General features: G+C 37.2%; 1 protein-coding gene across 8 annotated transcripts in view; it reads left to right on the forward strand.

Moving 5' to 3' along the window:
* The window catches only part of PATJ (PATJ crumbs cell polarity complex component), a 341,090-nt gene that overhangs the window by 188,953 nt on the left and 132,090 nt on the right, over nt 1–20,047 (forward strand). For all 8 annotated transcript variants that reach the window (XR_004623211.1, XM_034653499.1, XM_034653506.1 and 5 more), the window contains one exon: nt 7,286–7,482. Coding sequence is in view for 7 of the 8 variants with exons in the window: in XM_034653499.1 (XP_034509390.1) it covers nt 7,286–7,482 (197 nt within the window). In the remaining variant the exon portion in view is untranslated. The remainder of the gene's footprint in view (nt 1–7,285; nt 7,483–20,047) is intronic.

The following is a 20,047-nucleotide window of genomic DNA, read 5'->3' on the forward strand; positions in this document are numbered from 1 at the left end:
TCCCAAGAAAGAAACTTAATTCAAGTCACTGCCCAGTATTTTAATAGAAAATGTTCAACCCACTGGAATAATGACCTGATACAGTTTCAGAAACATTTAGTTATCTCGTCCATTTTTAAATAACAAACGATAATACAGAGGAAATAGTTAAATACATTTTCTTTACATTAAATACAAGGATCCCACTTTTAAATAATCATGTTATAATAAAGATCTCTTAATCTAATCTAATTTTCTTATGCAGTTACCAACTTTTAATTCTCTATGAGTTGGTGAGTACATGCAGATTTGAGAAGTAAAAACATGAAAAAAATCATAACTAATCATAAAAAACAGCATATGAACTTCAGTAGTAAGGAGCAAATCTCAAGTGAAAGTCCAGACCAAATAGAGCAAATAATGAAAATAAGTCAACTTAAAGAAGCTATATCTTACATAACAACAAATAAGCAAGCTCCCCTCTTATGTGTTGTAGATGCTTTTGCCAGGATATAAATATGATAATATCATATGGATCTATAAATAGAAATTAATAATTGAAACACACAAACATGAGAACTAAACTTAAGTATAATAATAATAGATATCATTCTAAGTACTTCATTATTAACTCACTTAATCTTTATGAAAACTCCATGAGATTGGTGTTATTTCCAACTTTATAGATGAGGAAACTAAGGCACAGATCGGATAGGTAACACACAGTTACACAACTAGTGAAGGGTAAAGCCAGGATTTGAAACCAGAGAGTCCAGCTCTGGAGTCTGTGATCTTAGGTGAATGCCAGGACTGGAATTAAACAAAAAGTATTACTCACAGAGTTGAGAAGAAAAACAGAGAAGTCAAATCATTTCATTTCTTCCATTCACAAAAATTCAATCCACTTTAATAGAAGAATGGAAAGAAAAATCAGCCATAAATCTAAAGTGCAGAAATTCAGGCAGTTAGAACAATAATCAGGGGCGCCTGGTTGGCTCAGTCAGTTAAGGTCTGCCTTGGGCTCAGGTCATGATCCGGGGGTCCTGGGATTGAGCCCTCGGCAGGGAGTCTCCTTCTGCTGCTGCCCCTCCCCCAGCTTGTGCTCTCTCTCACACTCACTTTCTAATAAATAAAATCTTTAAAAAAAAATAAAAATGTTATTGGAGAAATTGAACACGATTTGGTAGAGAAAGAATTTATCTATATGTTAAAAGACTTTAGTTTCTAGCTATCAATTAGCTTCATAACCTTATACAAGATCTTTATTTCTTCAGTCTTTTTATTTATAAAATGGAATCTGGGGGTGACGGTGGGGGGTTGCTGTAAGAGAAGTAGCTTTATACAGTTTCTTAGTATGTTTTCCCTGAATTGAAAGTCTCTGATTCTGGGAAATGCCATGCCTATGGTTTTTGCCATCACTTGCTTGTCCCTGATTGCAGTTTTCTGTTATTCCCAAATAAACCCATTTTTGCTGGTTAAAAAAAGGTTTTAATTTCACACTTTATTAGCACACAATTTTAAAGGCACCGCAGTGGCCTACGTAGCATGGGACAAACGCTTGACCCGGTGGTGGTATTCCTCTGCACCTGCAGAAGTTGTCCCAGGGCTCTTCAGAACGAGTAACTCAGGGAAGAGAATCTGAGGCACAGTAAGGCTAGCCCCTTCCCCCAGTGATTCCCATTGAGGACTGTGTGACTGCTTCCTTTATGTCATTGTGGGGCAGGCATTGCTTCCTTTCACAAGTCTCAAGTTTCCTCACGATAGACAAATTTATTTTTTTTTAAAGATTTTATTTATTTATTCAACAGAGATAGAGATAACCAGTGAGAGAGGGAACACAAGCAGGGGAGTGGGAGAGGAAGAAGCAGGCTCATAGCAGAGGAGCCTGATGTGGGGCTCGATACCGGAACGCCGGGATCATGCCCTGAGCCGAAGGCAGACGCTTAACCGCTGTGCCACCCAGGCACCCCACGATAGACAAATTTAAAGAAGAAATCATTTTATCACCAACTTAGGCTAATTTAAAACTTCAACATAATAAAATCATGGAAACTAAGTCATGGCTATATTTTTCCCCTCACATTATTTGGACCCTGTATCCTCAGGCATTTTTAGCTAACATCCATTTTCAAGGTAACAACCCCATTTTACAAATAAGAAACTGCTGTTCGTGGAGGTTCCGTCAGTGGTCAAAGGAACCAGGGATATACGTGCCTCTGCTAGGATTGACTGAATCCTCGCCCTTTAGCCTCTGCTCTTCCTATTCTGCCCCAAGAACGTGTTGATTCACCATTTGTTAATGGTGAGTTAATGCGAGTTGTGCAAACTGTGATGGAGCCATATTTATCAAAGGAGGGTCCCTCTTGCCATTAATCATTGACACATCTAAGCACTTGCATAGATGGTTAACGGCCATGAAGGTTAATTTCTTTCTCTGAAGGTTGAACAAGTCAGACAAGTTTTAAACCTGGAAGGCTTTTTATATTAATACTACACCGAAGTTTTTCTCAGCGTCTTTCTTCTTTTAGTCACCAGGGGCAGGGAATTAAATATAATCCTTCATATCACGTCACCATCGTTAGTCTGATGGGGATCCCTCACTAGTTTTATTTGCTCCCTTGTATTCCTTTTTTCCACCCACCATAATTAACTTTGAGTATGCACTTCCAAAACGCGTATTGTGGTTTTTATGCGGTAATCTTAGTTTGCATAAATGGTATTACATAAATGGTATTGACCCATTGTTTTCCTCCCTGTTTGGAAATCTCTTTGTCACTACTTCCAATTAATTGTGTCTGCCTGCTGATGGGACACTGTGATGTCCATCCACCACATCTCATCTATCCTCTCTCCCAGTGACGGATACCCACATTACCTCCAACTGCCCTGCTGTCTCCAATAACATCCCCTTAAGACCCGTGTGAGAATGTGTTAGAATATTCCCAAGAGTGGAATTGCTGGTTTGTAGAATATGTGTATGCTTAATTTGATTAAGTAGTGTCAGCCTGTTCTCCAGAGGGCTGTGCTGTTCAGCACTCCCAGCGGCAATGCGCGGGGATTCCTATGGCATCTTCCTCACGTTTCCACTAAGGCTTCATGATGTAGCTTTCAGACATTTGCCAATCTCATAGTGAAAACTGGTATCTCACTGTAATTTGCATTTCCATATTTGCTAATGAACTTGAGCATTTCTTCATATGTCTGGGAGCCTATTGAGTTTTGTATCTTTTGACCAGATTTCTATTGAGGTTGCTAACCTTTTTCTGCTTCTCTGTGTATGGATTCCCTTTTTGTTTTAAATATGCACATATTTTTTCCTGTTGTATTTTTATGTTTGTCAGTTTAAGTCCAGAAAGTACCTTCTGTTCTAGTTTGCCAACAGTTTGGGGTTTAAAAAAAATCTTAAATAGATATTGTACCTTCTCAAATGCTTTTCTCCATCTATTAACATAATTTTCCAGCTTTTCTGCTTTAATTTATCAGTGTGCTAATTTCCTTGAAAAAATTCCTGATATTTAGCTACCTTTGAATTCCTGGAATGTGCCTTTATTTATAATATATTCTTAAGTTGAATCATATAAAATTGCTGTTTCTTAGGTCAGAAAATGGTCAAATACTATATCATGGAGGTGAAATTAATATTTTCAATATGCTCTCAAATTATTTAAAAAATATTTTTAAATCTGTGACCCTAAGTTAAATAAGACTGTAATTTTCTTTTCTTTATTTGTCTCTGTTTTTGGAAGGAGAATCAGGATTATATCACCTTCAAAATATGAAGTGGATAACTCCACCACCCCACCATGTTCTGGAATAGCTTACATAGATAAAATTCATTAAAACTTGAAATGTGATAGAATTCAAAATAAAAATATCTAGAACTGTGGGGGGTTTTGTTTTTTTTTTTTAAAGGGAATACCCTTGACTACCATTTCATTTTCTTTAATAATTACTAGTCTATTGCAGTTTCACATTTATTTTTACACAAAATATGACATTTTAAATTTTGAGAAATTTATGTCTTCTAGATTTTAAAGTGTGCCAGCACATCATATCAATCCACTATTTACAGTAATCTTATTTTATGGATCTGTCTGTGGTTATTTCCCCTTTCTAGTTCAAGAATTTATTTCTCTCACCTGTTTCTTTTTCCCTGATCCGTTTTTGCAGTATCTGTCTTGTTAATGTTTTCAATTGATTCTTATTGTAGTGTTTTTGTTCTGTGGATTGTTTGGTTTTTGATTGATGATGATGGTTTTATTTTCATTAATAACTTACTCTTATTTTACTATTTTCTCTTTTTTCTTTGCATTTGCTAGGTAGTCCTTTTTCTAATCTCTTGGGTATAATGCTTATTATTGTTTAACTTTTCTTGTTTTTTGAAAAAATCATTCAGAATTGTAACTAGCCTTCTAAGTTCTGCTTTGGTTGAATCCTTCACGTTTGACATCTAAGTATCATTTTTATTCATTTGTTGGTACTGTATTTCTTAATTTCCTTTGTTCTTTCCCTTTAAAATCTTGGGCTTTTCACTAACATTAATGTTCTAGACACCGTGGAGTTTTAAAGGTTTTTTTTGTTGTTAATTTATAGTTTTTCAGAGTTTTATTGCACTGTGTCCAAAGACATAGCCTGCATGACATTGATTCTGTAGGAGTTATTGATGTTTCTTTTATGGCCCAACACATAGTCTATTTCTGCAATTGTTCTGTGCATGCCTCCCCAGATGTGTGTATTTTCTGTCTGTCTGATGTATAGTTCTCTTATATCTATTGCTTTGAACTTGTGGTGGTGTTAAAGTCTTCGATATCTTTTTTTAAACAATCTCTTTCTGTTTTATTATTTTCTGAGAGGGGTGTGTTAAAATTTTTGTTCTATTTTGTTTTCTTAGCTGTGGTGGCATTTCTTAACTGTCTTACCCTGTAACTCCAACAAAGTGGATGAAAGCATTAAGTGTTCTGCTTGAATCTGGGAAAAGAGGTCTTACATTAAGTGTCCTCTCAGGCCCATCCCTGGGGGGCCCCAGCGCACTTCTGCAGAACCCCCAGTTGGAATCTCTCTAAACCTCGTACTAAGATTTCTTATCACCCACCCACTAACCCAAAGAATTTTCAGTTGGCAACCGAGTGGGCTCTTGCATTCTTCTCCTTGCTCCACCACCATTTATGCTTCTCCACTTGCCAGTCCACCTACAGGATTCTTCTTCCCATAACTAAATTCTGTACCTTGTTCAAAGCCCTTCTCAAATTCTGCTGCTTCCATGAAATCTCTTCTAGAAATCTCATTTCTTAAAACTGTAAAAGCAGTTATGGCTCATACAATTAATTTAGTATTTATTCACTGACCTTATTCATAATAAATTAGTATTTACTCAGTGACCAGCCCTTGTGGTGATTGGAACTTCTATTTAAATAATTGTAGTTGTCTAATATTTATTGTATTTTTTTTGTTTCCCTTATGTTATTATGTAAGCATCTTGTAATGTGTGTCTTATAGGTCTCTATTCGTTATTATACCCACATAGTGTCTTGTTCTTGGTAGTTGACCAACAAAAACACTTTGAGGTTATTTACTTCAGTGTTAATATGACTTTATCTTTTTCCTATATAGAAGGCAGTTTTGTTACATTGCAAGACCTGTATTTTACTGTATTTTGCTAAACATATTCTTTATTATTAATAATAAGCTTTATCCATGAAAGTTAAGATTCTTTTCAAAATCATTGTAAAGCAAACAGATTTATACTCTTTCTAAAATCAGCAGCCATTTATATGGTTAATTTTTTTAAGTATTTTTATGAGTTTAAATGTATCTACTCTCCTAAGGCAGTGTTTATTAGGTCTGGTAAAGTGATACAATGGCTAGGCTGTTTGCCTCCCTATCCCCCTTTAACACTAATTATTTGAGTTCAGCTTTGAATCTGCAAGGTTCCCTATAAGGATGGTGGACCTAAGTCGAGCATCAGACTGAGCATACAATTCCAGGATAGTCACAATCTACCAACCGGTTAGTCAACTGATAAGATGATTGCATTATACCATGGTAGATGGTGTCAGCCTTTGAGCCCCAGAAACACACCTGGCCTGAGCCAGTGCTTTGTGGGGGACAAGGCATGTTTAAAGCAGTATCATTCCCCACACTGATCTGCCAGTGTGGTTTTGTTGCACATAATCAGCACAAGTGAAGCATACCCAGCCAAATCCTAAAACAGGTAATTTAAACCAAAAAGTAGAGGTAACAAGGAGAGACAAAAGATTGAATTAAAAAAAAAAAAAAAGGGCTTCAGAGGGGAGGGGGTGGGGGATTGGGATAGGCCGGTGATGGGTATTAAGGAGGGCATGTATTGCATGGAGCACTGTGTGTTATACACAAACAGTGAATCATGGAACACTACATCAAAAACTAAGGACGTACTGTATGGTGACTAATATAACATATATAACATAATAAAAATTTTACAAAAATACCTATAAGTATTATAGGTATTTTATAACATAACATAATATCATATAACATAATAAAAATATTATGTTATATAACATAATAAAAATTTTAAAAAAATACCTATAAGCCTCGAGATAGCTGTTAAGTCCTTTAACATGTATATTATTCATTTTCCCAACATCCATGAAGTGGGTATTACCATGCCCATTTTACACATGAAGAAATGGAATTCCATAGAATAAAATAATGTATTAATTATTGGACATTGAGTAAATGGTTGGTTTGTGTATTGAATTCAGATCTGACAGCTAAACCAACATCCTTAATTCCCCTTGTTTTATTCACTTAACGTAAAATATTATTTTATACCATTTGTATAGTGTAAAGAAATAATTATGTAGAAATAATTGTTGATTTTTTTCCTTACTGGAATGCAAGTCCATGAGAATAGCAACCATGTCTGTTTTGTTCAGCATGATATCTCCAGGATCAAACACTTTATCGGCACAGAGCTAATGCTCAGTATATATCCTTTGTTTCCCACCCACCCCCTCTGTTTTTGGAGGGGGTAGGTAGGCCAGGTTTCTACCACATTGTGTTGACTGTCACGGGTAAGAAAACAATGCACAGAAAGTCTAGGCCAATGTGAACCTGAACAATAAGAGAAGGTTTTATTGGTGAGCTAAACTTTTTAAATGGAGATGGAATAATTAACTGTAACCTATAGGTAAGGCTATGAATCACTTCAGTTACTTCATTCTCAAAAAAGTGTGGCATGGTAAGAAGGGGGACATGCGGACGCTTTTGTAATGTAGATGTAAGTGCTCTATTTAAATTTTTTTACCCTTCTTTTTTTCAATAGAAAAAATCAGGCAAAGATATGCAGACCTGCCTGGAGAATTGCACATTATTGAGCTTGAAAAGGATAAGAATGGACTTGGACTCAGCCTTGCTGGTAATAAAGACAGGTCACATATGAGCATATTTGTGGTGGGAATTAACCCGGAAGGACCTGCTGCCACGGACGGGCGGATGCGTATTGGAGATGAACTGTTGGAGGTGAGGCACATAGATTTTTAGTTTCTCTTTCAGTAAGGTGAAGGGGTGAAGGGGATAGTCTGCAGGAAAATGAGGTGGCAGCAAGGAATGTTACAAATTATATTTTCTTCAACTCTTCAAAATCATTTTCGAAAGGAAGAACGAAATCATATTGTCGCTTGCAAATGTTATTTGCTGCTTGAGTAAGAACTAATCTTGCAAAATAATTTGGGGACCCTTCAGTTAAAATCTTATGAAAGCCTATTAAAAGAGTAGGATTTGTTCTTAACACAAATTCCAAAATGTTCAAAACTAAATTATGTATTAATCTATTACTAGTATTTATCAAAATTCTCTTTAGCTTTAGAATAAACCATAAGTATGAAGTTTGGTTTTGTTGTTGTCGTTTAGTTTTTTGGGAAAAAACCAACAGAACCAACAGAACTTTGTGAACTGGTTGTCAAGACTTGGTTACTGTCTGTGAAGTTGGTGATGTGGGTTAAGACCACATGGATGCCTGGGCATCTGGGTGGCTCAGTCGGTTAAGCATCTGCCTTCTCTCAGGTCATGATACCAGGGTCCTGGGATTGAATCACGCATCAGTGGGGAGTCTGCTTCTCCCTTTGCCCTTCCCCCTGCTTGCAACTCTCTCTCACTCACTCTCTCTCAAATAAATAAATAAAATCTTTAAAAAAAAAAAAAAGACCACATGGATTCCTTATTTAGGAATAGGATAGAAGTAAGAGAGGACTAGAGATGGTGGTCCTTTGCTAATTACTCTCTAGATGATTTCATCAGTAATCTTACTTATTCCTGTTTTCCTCAACTCAAAGTCAGGGTTTCTGTTCCGAGTTGATCTTACTTTGATGTTCATTTGCTGTTTCAGTCTGTCATTCAGCTAACATTGTTAGAGTGTCTCTTGGGACTGGACACGGAAAGGAAGATGAATCCATCCAGTCCCTTCATTCAGAGAGCTCACAGTCTAGAGGAAGGAAACAGACATGAAAAGATTGTTGCACTGCAAAATGAAAAATGTAGTAATCAGACGAACAGCAGCAGCAGCTAATCTATACTCAGTGTCGGACACAGCAACCTCTTTTACTGGTGGGGTCACAAAGTAAACGATGGCGCTGGGATTCAGTATCAGGCAGTTCAACTTAGCTTTTGTTAACCAGTGCACTCTGCAGCCTCTTGGATAAAATGCTCCAACACTTGGACATTTAAAGGTCCAGAAATAACAGAGACAATGAGTATCAGACTGCTCACTTAAAATGAGTGTTACTGACTTTGCATTTTATGATTTCATCAGACTTTGACTCAGAATAGAATTCAGTCACCCATAATCTGTTTTGCTTCATAATAAATACAGCCCAAACTGGTCAGACACCACTGTGAGACCATTAGCATCACGCCTCTCTCCCAAGCCTCAGTAGTTTCTCCCTCTCTTAAAGCCGTTTCCACAAAGAGATCACTTCTGGAATTACTTTTCCTTGTTCTTTTGTAATATGGCATCATGAAAGGGACCCACTTTGGGTAGTAGCAGTGACCAGCATAACCATTAAATACGTACAACTCAAAGCCAGCTGTACGTGTTAACCAATACAGTTCATCACTTCAAGTTTATTTCTTTTTTTTTTTTTTTTAAAGATTTTATTTATTTTGACAGAGATAGAGACAGCCAGCGAGAGAGGGAACAACAAGCAGGGGGAGTGGGAGAGGAAGAAGCAGGCTCATAGCAGAGGAGCCTGATGTGGGTCGATCCCATAACGCCGGGATCACGCCCTGAGCCGAAGGCAGACGCCCAACCGCTGTGCCACCCAGGCGCCCCTCAAGTTTATTTCCTTTGGTTGATGCTTGGAGACTTCTTCAGGGATGAGACTAAAGTGATGGTGGTGGTCATCAAGGTGAAAGTGAAAACTAATTTACGGAGCTATTACTGGTACTTTACCAATATGCTCACACATTTGTATTCAGTGTTCTTAAGAGACCTATCTGGTAAGTACTCGTACTATCCCCATTTTATGGATAAGAAAACTGCGTAAGTCACTTGTCTAATGTTAAAGAAGTAAGTTACCAAGTTTCTATAAGAAGCCAGGCTTGCCGGACTCCAAGATTCATGCCCTAACCACTGAAGTGTACTGTGTTCCCCGCGGTACATTTGCTTAGATCCATGAGAATCCTGATTTATCATGCTCTAGTCTTTAAGAAATCATGTTTATGTAGTTACTGTGTTGTGTTATATGGACCTAGACATGGACTTCCTGTCTTGCGTGGTGTATGAAAGTGTTCCAAAGGCTGTAATTTAGAACAGGAAGATTCTAGTTCTGTTCTCTCTATACTGCTAAGACTCAAGATGAAATAAGTGGCCCATGGGATCTAGACCAACAGGAGCGCTGGTATTTTATTTCTCTGCCTGATATTGTGTTAGATGTGGCTAACAAATGAGCAGTGACTGCAGAGCAGTGAGGGCGTGTTACAGTCCATACACAGAAGTCTACACTGCGGACAGAGCTGTCAGCGCGGAACTCGGAAGAGCTGCTTTCACTTATCCCTGTTCTTTCAGTTATAGTTGCATTTCAGAAGGGGCTTAATTAACGCAGTGCCCTGCACATAGTTGACTGTTGATTAGATCACGTTTCCTCCCTCCTAGACAGAAAATTGAGGTCTCTGTTTTCTAGGTGAGAAGCTGGAAGAGCTCTCTTATCTGAAAAAGGATGTTAACATCCTGCCATGTTGGACCCCATCTACTTTTTTTTTTTTTTTTGACTTTCCGAATTTGGCTCTTTTGTTGCTATTCAGCAACTTTATCTTCTTGTGGAGATGGAAAGAGCAAGATCAAACATGGCAATAAGTTGATCCTCCTCCACTCCCCATTGATTCTCTTGTCTAAAAAAAAAAAAAGATGTAAATATGTTGCAACATACATTCTAGCCTCCCATATCTTTGGCTAGTTACTTATCTTCTCTAATCCTCAGTTGCCTCCTTTATCAAATGAAAATTACTTATTCAGCAAGTATCTTGCCATGCACCTGTCATGTAGGAAGCAGTGTATGAACAAGGTGCTGATTTTACATTGGTGAACAAAATCCATGGTCCCTGTTCTCACAGAGCTTACAGTCTAGTGATTGTATAGCATTAATGTTAGAGGGTGTTCTGAGCAGTAATGAGAGAGATAGGTCCGATTTTGCCCTAGTATCTGGTGCAAAGTAATACATTTGAGCTGATATTATTTGTAAAATGGTATTTTCATGTGGATTTGTGTATTTGGAGTTTTTTTTAGTTTGTTTGTATGAATACATTTGTCTCTGAAAGTGTGTCCCAAAGGGAAGCTGTCATCTTCCTTGATAGCTCCATGTAGCATCTTGAAAAACTGAGAGAACAGAAAAATGTATAGACTGGATTCTTAAGCAGTTATAACCCATCTTTTCATGTGACTTTTAGCTCTAGGTCAGGGATGATGGGAAAAAATTTGTGTGGGAAGCATTTCCTTCGTTTCTTTTTATAACTGAGAAAAAATTTTAATTATTCCTCTATGATATGTGAGGAATTTGTATATCGCATGGTATCAAATCCAATGTCCTTTTGAACAGAGAATAGGAGATTGATGTAATGATGAGTACCAGGAAAGCTACAAGCCCATGTTAAAATAGCCGTTCTTTGGCTATTGCAACGCGTTAGATTGTAGAAGGACACTGCATTGGGTGGGAGGCTTTTATAGGGGGCTTTTAGACTATGCTTTCTAGATTTCTGGGCCAGAGGAAATCTTGTATATTGTATCTTGTATATTACTCACCCACACTCCATTTAGTTTTGTGGCTTCTCTACGAGGTCAAGTTATCCGTGTCTTGATTGTTTTTACAACTCCACCATTTATTCCTATTATTTCTCAGGACGGCTTTGTTGCTATTTTCATGTTCTTACTCTGCTCGGAGCCTCCTTTTATTTATAGTGGATCTGACTTATTTTAGGGCCTAAGATGAGGCTAATTTATAGGACGTAGAAAAGAGCACGGTCGAACATGCATTGTGGCTTCTTTGAAGTCAGAAGCCCTACTTCTTCCCGAGAGCCTGTCCATAACCGATTTTCCGCAAGCCATTGGCCAGCAGTTTCGTTGCTTTGGAACTGCTTGGTTAACAGTGCAGGAACAGCCAGTGAGTTCTGTCCATCGATGGCCCAGTTCATGTATAAAAGAAATCTTAAATTAAACCCCCAGAAGACAATGTGATTAAATCTCAGCTTCTTTACCCTTTACTGCGATGCTGGTGTGGGGGGTTCTGAATTAATTTCAAAAGGCATTAGCATATAATTACCACGTAGACTGCAATGAGACCTGCACCAGAGTATTGGCTTTCCCTGAGCAATTAGTCCCAGAAAATACACAGGCCTGGGCATGGTGCTGTCATATGAATATAGGATTTATTTATAATCTTCCCTATGGTGCAAGTGTGGGATGAGAGAGTAGATAATGTTGCGTGGGGAATTGGAGTGATTCGTCAGGTTACAAAAGCAGCTGGAAAAAGGAGTGTGGGTGGCACGAGCCGGTACCAGTGATGGGGCTAGCATCGGGAGCCGAGTCTCGTCTGCCTCCTGCACCCTGCAAGGTTGAGGCCGCACATTGCCTTTGAAACACTGACCTGCAGAATAATCAAAGTTAAATGTTATTATTTTACATGCGTCTAATATGTTTACTTAAGAACCACTACAAATAAAAAGCAGGAAGGCTTCCCGTATTTGCCAGGGATGACGACATAGAGCCACAGGTAAACTCAGATCTTATTGTCTTGTTACGTTTATTTTATAAGAGAAAAAAAACCTGAAGCCATAAAATGTCAGTATCTGGCACAGGTCCATGGAGCTGCGTCAGGACAAAGCTCCCATCTTGGGGCTCTATACAGCACCCCAGTCTCAGCACCTACTCTTCACTCTCTGCTTCTTGCCAGTGAATTATTCTTGAGATCTTTTGGAAGACTTCAATGTGATTTAGAAGCGCAGGATAACAGTAAACAAATCACTAGCTTTTGTGTGTCTGCAGATAAGATTCTTTCTGATCTTCAAAAGCATCTGTCATCTTAGATCAGCTCTTAGATTATTACCATACATGAATGTAATTTTATAAAGTGTGCTTCTTAATGCCATAATTATGTCCTAAGAGACCTCATGTAATAAAATATCCCATTGTAGAAACTCTAGTTTGAGGAGCAGAAAGAAGACTAAAAGATTGGCAAAACTGCAATAAAATGATTTTCCCTAGTTTTATTAAGAGATAGGTATTTTATAATAGCTAAAAGTGCAAGAATCAATCGATCGACCTAATTTTTTATTGTGGCAATGGTTTCATAAGTGTTAAAACATACTTGACATTTTAAATAAGTAATGTGCTATATGTCTGTTATGTCTCAAGGCACTTGTTAAAAATTGGTTGATTAAGCCTGACAAAAATAAATACTGTTAGCAGATCCTGAGTATGACCTTCCCATATGCAAAGTGAAAGTGACCCCATTTGGGGACTCTAAAAATAGTTGACAGCCTACTTCATGACTCTGAAAGTCAACAGAAGAATGTGCTGCTGGCTGAGGGGTCAGCCTCACACATAAAACTTTAGTCATGGGGTCTCTGCTGTGTGTGTAACATTTTTCCTTTCTTCAAAGTGCAGCCCCTGGTTATTCCAGCATATAATCAATAGCTGTCTGTGTCTTGTTAAGTTCTCTCTCGCCCACTGTGTGATATCCAATGTGAGTTACAAAACAATGGACTCGTTAAGAGAAATTTGGGGGTAGGAAAGCCGTACTAGGAATTGAGCTCACACTGAATACTTAAGATTTTCAAATCAGTGCTAAATTCCTTACATGCATTCTCCTGACTTTTACAACAAACCTATGAAAGTGGGAGCTATTTTAATCCCCATTTGACAGATAAGGAAACTGAGCTGTGAAGGGGTAGAATCAGCCTGCAAACACTACCTTTCCTGACTCTAAAGGCTATGTTCTTAAGTTATTTCATTCTGGATTAATAATGATTCTGAAAAGTGGTAGGTGGGGGCGCCTGGCTGGCTCAGTCGGTAGAGCGTGCCACTCTTGAGCTCAGGGTCATGAGCTCAAGCCCCACATTGGGCATAGAGCTTAACTTAAAAAGTAGGAAGTAAATTTCTCATCATTTTGTAGTTTCGTAGATCTGGATTACCGCAGTTAGTCTGGTACTAGTTCAAACTGAGATAGCTTCTCACAATACAATACCTTGTTACTCTTGCTGTCGTCTTAAAATTGAATGCAACTTTGAATTCAATAAAAGATGAATGCATTCAGTGAAATTATAGCCATCCCTCAAGAATCAGAGAAGAAAAATATTCCTTTTTTGAGGTTTTTCTTGCCCAATTTGAGAATGTCTCTGAACTTCATATGTTAGGAGCTTTCCTCCTCAATACCATTGTAAAAAGGTTTTATTTTCAGGCTGCAGGAAATACTCTGTAAAACCCAGCCCATACTGGGTGGCCTCATTCTTGTCTGTTTCCCACCGTGAAGTCCTGTAGCTCTAGTGCTGCCATTTTGGGTTTCTGTCCATGGCTTGTTGGGGGAAGAGTTTTGAATTATTTAGTCACACTTCATTGTCTTTATACTGCTGAAATATTTAGGCTAAAAGTCTGTATTCTTACTGATCTTTTGGAGGAATGACAGTCATTTAATTTTTATTATTGCAGTCCTCATTATCACTCTGCAAAAGCTTTACGTGTGATTGCTACAGTGAGCCGCATTATCTTAAAATCAGAGATAAAGTACATGAAAGAGAAAGTGCCATAGAAGCAGAAAGTAAAAATGAGGATAATCGAAGAGAGATTACTGTGGAAAGAATATAAAAAGCAGGGATAGGAACGTACGCTGGGGAAGAAAGTTGCCACCTGGAAAGAATAATTGGTTTTTAGCAAGACTCCTTCCTGCAGTTTTCCCTCAGCTCTTACGTAACATATTAGGGTGGTTTTCCAGGCCTCTGTTCCTGCTTTTTCCAGTTTCTTCTCTACTTCCTTCCAGTCCTACTCATTGCCGTCATAGTGACTGTACTGAAATGCAGTCGAGAAAGATATGCTTTTTTTTTTTTTTTTAAAGATTTTATTTATCTGTTTGAGAGAGAGAGAGCAAGGAGGGGGAGGACAGGGGAAGAAGCAGGCTCCCCGCTGAGCAGGGAACTCCACCTGGGGCTCAGTCCCAGGACCCTGAGATCATGACCTGAGCTGAAGGCAGACACTGAACCGACTGAGCCACCCAGGTGCCAAAGATACGCTCTTAGATTATCAAGGTTATCCTTATGTCAACCTCAACATATAACTTAAATGTCTATATTTTGCTCCATTTGCACAATGGAAATCTATTGCAATCTTAAGGCACGAAGCCTGAAAAAAAAGTGTTAATGAAATTTATTCCAGGTTTGACCTACTAACAATGTCAGACAGCTGCTTAAACTCATCCAAAATGTGGTTGTATATGTGTGTTTTAATTAGTTTTTAAGAGGTAGGCCTAAAATCAGTAACCCAAAGTGAAAATCAGATGTTCCACCCCAAAGAGTAGCCATGCGCCTATTTCTCATTATTTTAAGTGAGGAGAATTTATGCATTACACATCAACCCCAATCCTCCCTCCCCCAATTTTCTAAAATATTAGTGAAACGCAATAAAAATAATTGCAGTCGTGTTAGGATGTGACGCGTCTCCTAGCGCTTCACAATCACCAAATAGTATGATTGCTGACACAGTTGCACTGTGTGCAATAACATGGTTTCCGTTCACTCCACCAGCATCCAAACTGCACATCCTCCTTGTTGCTACTGAGTCTGGGTTCAAAATGTCACCCTACGACTCTGTACTTGGAATATGCTTGGGACATTTTTGTTTAAAGTGTTTTACTTTGTGTTGGGGTTGTAGATACAAATTTTTCCTATATAAACACGTACTGAAAAATGCCTTATTGAGAGTATATGTAGATCCTATGACATTTGAGGGTTAAAAATCAGAAGGTATCCTATAAGGAAAATCTAACCTAGGAAGTATACCCATATGTGGTTTTCCTCCTTTAAAAAAAACAAAACCAACAACTCTTGTTAAGGATATTTTTTGGCATGTATGAAGTAAGCAGAATGATGTAATGAAATCCTGTGTAGCCATCACATAGTTCAGCAGTGGCCAACACTCGGTCATTTGTGGGTCACCTACACCTCCAGGTGTCCACCCTTATGCAATTATTCTTTTTGTAGTTGAGGGGGAGGGGCAAAATTTACAAAAAATGAAATGCACAGATCTTCTCTGTACAATTTTGACAACTGTATACACCTCAGTAATCCAGACATCTATCATTTCTCTCTCCCCAGAAACTTTTCTCATATACTTTCCCATTGGAACCTCTCCCATCCTGGGAGGCAAATGCTGCATTGATTTTTTTTTTCCCCTTTCATGAGTTTTTCCTGTTCTAGAACTTCATATATATGGGATCATATGGTATGTAGTCTTTTGTGTCCAGCATCTTTGACTTTGCATGTCTGTGATTCATCTATGCCGTTCCATGTATTAGTAGTTTGTTCCTTTTTGTTGCTGAAAAATATTACATTGTATAACTACCACAGTTGATTTATTGGTTTACCTGTGGGTGGACGTTTGGATTTTTTGCACAGTTTTGAATACAGTTGCTAGGAACATTTGTGTGGCAGGCCTTTCTGAGGACAAATATTTTCCCTTTTTTGGGTATATATTAATAGTAAATTAGTGGGACACAGGGTAGTTGTGTGTTTGACTTAAAAAGAATCTGCCAGCCCTTTTTTCCCCAAATAGTTGGGCCATTAACCATTCCCACCAGCAGTGTATGAGCGTTCTGGTTGTTCCACAACCTTAGCTGCTCTGGTGGGTTTGTAATAGTTCCTCATTGTGGCTTTAATTTTACATTTCCTTGATGACTGATGAAGTTGAGCATTTTTCTTCTTTAGCAGCCATTCAGGTAGATTCTTTTATAAAGTGTCTAAGTCTTTTCCCCATTTTTAATCAGGTTGTAGGCCTTTTTATAGACATTCTTAGTTTTGGTGAGATCATTATTTATTCATGTTCTCTTTTATAGTTACTGTCCTAAGAATCTTTGCTTACCTCCAATAATTACAATAATATTATCCTATATTTTCTCCAAAAAACTTTATAGTTTTAGCTTTTATATTTAGTTCTGTGGTCCATCTTGAATTAATTTTTGTGTGTGCTGTGAGATAAAGGTTAATGGATTTTTTTTTCCATATGAGTTCATAGTTGATACAGCACCATTTGTTGAAAAGACTTTTTTCCCCTCATTGACTTCCTTTGCACCTTTGTGAAAAATGAAATTACCCTATAACTGTGTGTCTGTTTTTGGACTCTTATTCCTCTTCTATTAATCTGCCTATTGTTGATGCCATTACCATGCTGTCTTGATTACCATATCTTTATAGCAAGTCTTAAATTCAGGTAGCACTACATCCTCGTTTTTTTTCTTATTTTTGAAAATTGTCACAGCTATTCTAGGTCCTTTGAGTTTCCATATGAATCTTAGAACCAACTTGTAAATTTCTATTTTCTTTAAAAAAAAAGGCTGCTGGGATTTTGATCGAGATTGTATTGAATCTATAGTTTAATTTAGGGAGGCTAGACATCTTGACAATACTGAGTCTTCCAAATTATGAATGCAATATCTCTCCATTTAATTGTTTTTTCTGAAATGTTTCATAACTTTCAGTGTAGAACTTTTCCATTCAGTTAAGTGTATTCCTGTGTATTTTGTATTCGTTTCATTCTTATTTGTTGCTAGTATATAGAAATACAATTGATTTTCATGTATTTGCATATTGACCTTGTAACCTATAATCACGCTAAACTAACCTACTAGTTCTAGTGGTTTTTTGTTGATTCCTTAGCATTTTCTAGAGGTAATTGATCATTTCATCTGTGTATAGGAAGTTTTATTTCTTCCTTTTCAATGTTTATGACCTTTATCCTCCTTCCTTCCTTCATTTTCCTCTCTCTGTCTCTCTCTCTCTCTCTTTTTTTTTTTTTTTTTTGGTCCCCAGTCTCAGAGAGAAGCCATTTGGTGTTGAATGATTAAATAATAACACCTTAGTATTACGTAGGTTTTTCATACATGCCCTTTATCAAGTCACGGAAATTCCTTTCCATTTCTGATTTGATACAAGCGTGTTCCTTTTAAATCACAATTTGACATTGTATTTTGTCAAATGCTTTATCAGTACCTATTTAGGTTATCTATGTATATTTTTTTAAGATTTTATTCATTTAGAGAGAGCATTCATTTGCATGCAGGCAAGCAGTGGGGGTGGGAAGTGCAGAGGGAGAGAGAGAATCCTGAATCTCTCTGGGCTGAGTGGGAGAGCCCAGCACAGGGCTCAGTCTCATGATCCTGAGATCATGACCTGAGCCGAAATCAAGAGTAACTGACTGAGCTACCCAGACGCCCCTGCACCTTTTTAAAAAGATATTATTTATTTTGTTTTAAAATGAAATTTAAGTATAACAAAGAAGGATACTCACTAATGGAATAATCAAAACCCCTTATCATAATATTCAAAGTCCTTCAAAAGATATCTTTGACCTGCCTTTCCAGCTTCTGTGACTGCTTCACCATTATATGATCCAGCTACTTTGAACTACTTAAATAAGTCCTTGATAAGATGTGCATTTCCCTCATTTCATTCTTTTGTCCATGTATTTTATTCAGTGTACTTCCACAGACATTTAAAAAACCTAGCCCAGCTGTTTTGGCATGAGTTCATGACATTATTTTTGTTATTACCCTAAATAAAAATCCTTATTGAGATCACATGTCTCTTCTTTGTATAGATTCTTTTTAAATGCTTCATAACTTTAAGTAATTGACCTGAAATTCAAAGGTAAAGATGACAGAATGGAAAAACAAGAATACTAATTATTATTTGTTAAAAATGTACTATTTTTTTGTAAGAGAGATAGCTTGTGATACCAGATGCATTTTCAATTAACTATTTTTCTCAGATAAATCCTTTAATTCCTCTTATCTCTTAACTGTAAAATGGAAGAGAAGTCAATAATATCTTTAAAAATCTTTCAAACTTAATGTTCTGTGATTCTGGGGTCTAAATTTTTGCTTTCAAACTTCAGCACGTGACTTAGCCTAAGGAATTTCTGATCTCTGTTCTGGGGAACATAAGAACTGTAAATCCTTTCTCAAAAATTTACCAGACAGCTGTATAAGTTGCTCTCAGCCAAGTTTGTGTATGAGAATCCTAGGACAGTTTCACCTAAATAACAACACTCCATCCCATCCTACTAGATGAGAGTCTCTGAAGGTGGTGCCCAGGTGTGCTTTTAACTAGTCAGTATATAACAAATCTTATTAGGAGACTAGATGTGAATTTTTCCTCCTATCATAGAAGGACATTGACAAAAGTACCAGGAACTTATTATATAATATATAACTATTTGCTATTCAGTTCAGATTACACACCAGTTGCGTGAAATAAAATACTGTGTTCAGTGATGGAACTAGCAGTTTTGTCAACCAAGTAGCATTGGCTGTGTCCTGGAATCCACAGAAGGCAAAGGAGGAGAGATCCTTACATGGTCTGTAATACTTCCTGCTCTTCAGCTTGAGTTTCTGTCTCCATACCTCTCTTTTAAATGCCACATGAGTGGGATTGGCAGAATGTAGGGGCTGTGACTAGAAAAATTAGGGCAGGAGAATAGGATGATTTCTAAGCTGAAGGCTCAAAATTTTGCACAATATTTAAATATCATAATTTAAAATCATTTTGACTCTAAATTTTCTTGCCCATCCATATTTATGTTTGTATGATTCAAAAGTATTAGGTTAGGAAATAGATTTTAATTCTAAATGATCCCTTAATATACTGAGTTGTCATAAAGATGTTAGTTCTCACTGCTATTTTTCTCTTCTTTAACTCACCGATTACACTTTCTTGCAGGTTTTTAAAATATCATGTAATCATAAAAGATTCTAATGGTACAGGTAAAAGTAATAATCTTCCCTCTTTTACCTCTGTAATACTATTCCTCTTACAAGTAACCCTTGTCAACTTACCATCTTTCCTATTGGTCTCATGCATTGTCACATTCATTGTGCAAAGGATAGATTTCAAAGTTAATGTACACAAACAGAATCATATTGTATATACCTTTTTTACTGAATGATATGTCATTTTTGATATATATTAGTTATATGTCAGTAAGTAATACTAATACTGGCGCATATGTCTCTGTGCAGTTGTTTGAATATATGGCATAAAAAATATCAAAATCATCTTTCTTCTGTGTTTTACAAACTGTGAGGTGGAAAATTTGGATAAGAGGCTATTTCCCCCCCAAACCTAGCAAACAGTGTATGTAATCAGACTGTAGCCAACCTGCCAGATGCAGTATTTTTAGTTGAAAAAAATTCTTTACATATATATTATACATATACACATAAGGAAGTGACTGAGAAAGTAGGACTATACTCTGATGAGGCAGTTTTTAAAGTAGCCACTTGGATTTTTATCTGCGTTCACCACTACAGAGTTTAGAATGAGAATCGGGTGCTGG

Source organism: Ailuropoda melanoleuca, chromosome 2 (genome assembly GCF_002007445.2).
Source record: "Ailuropoda melanoleuca isolate Jingjing chromosome 2, ASM200744v2, whole genome shotgun sequence".
In the NCBI taxonomy this organism is placed as follows: domain Eukaryota; kingdom Metazoa; phylum Chordata; class Mammalia; order Carnivora; family Ursidae; genus Ailuropoda; species Ailuropoda melanoleuca.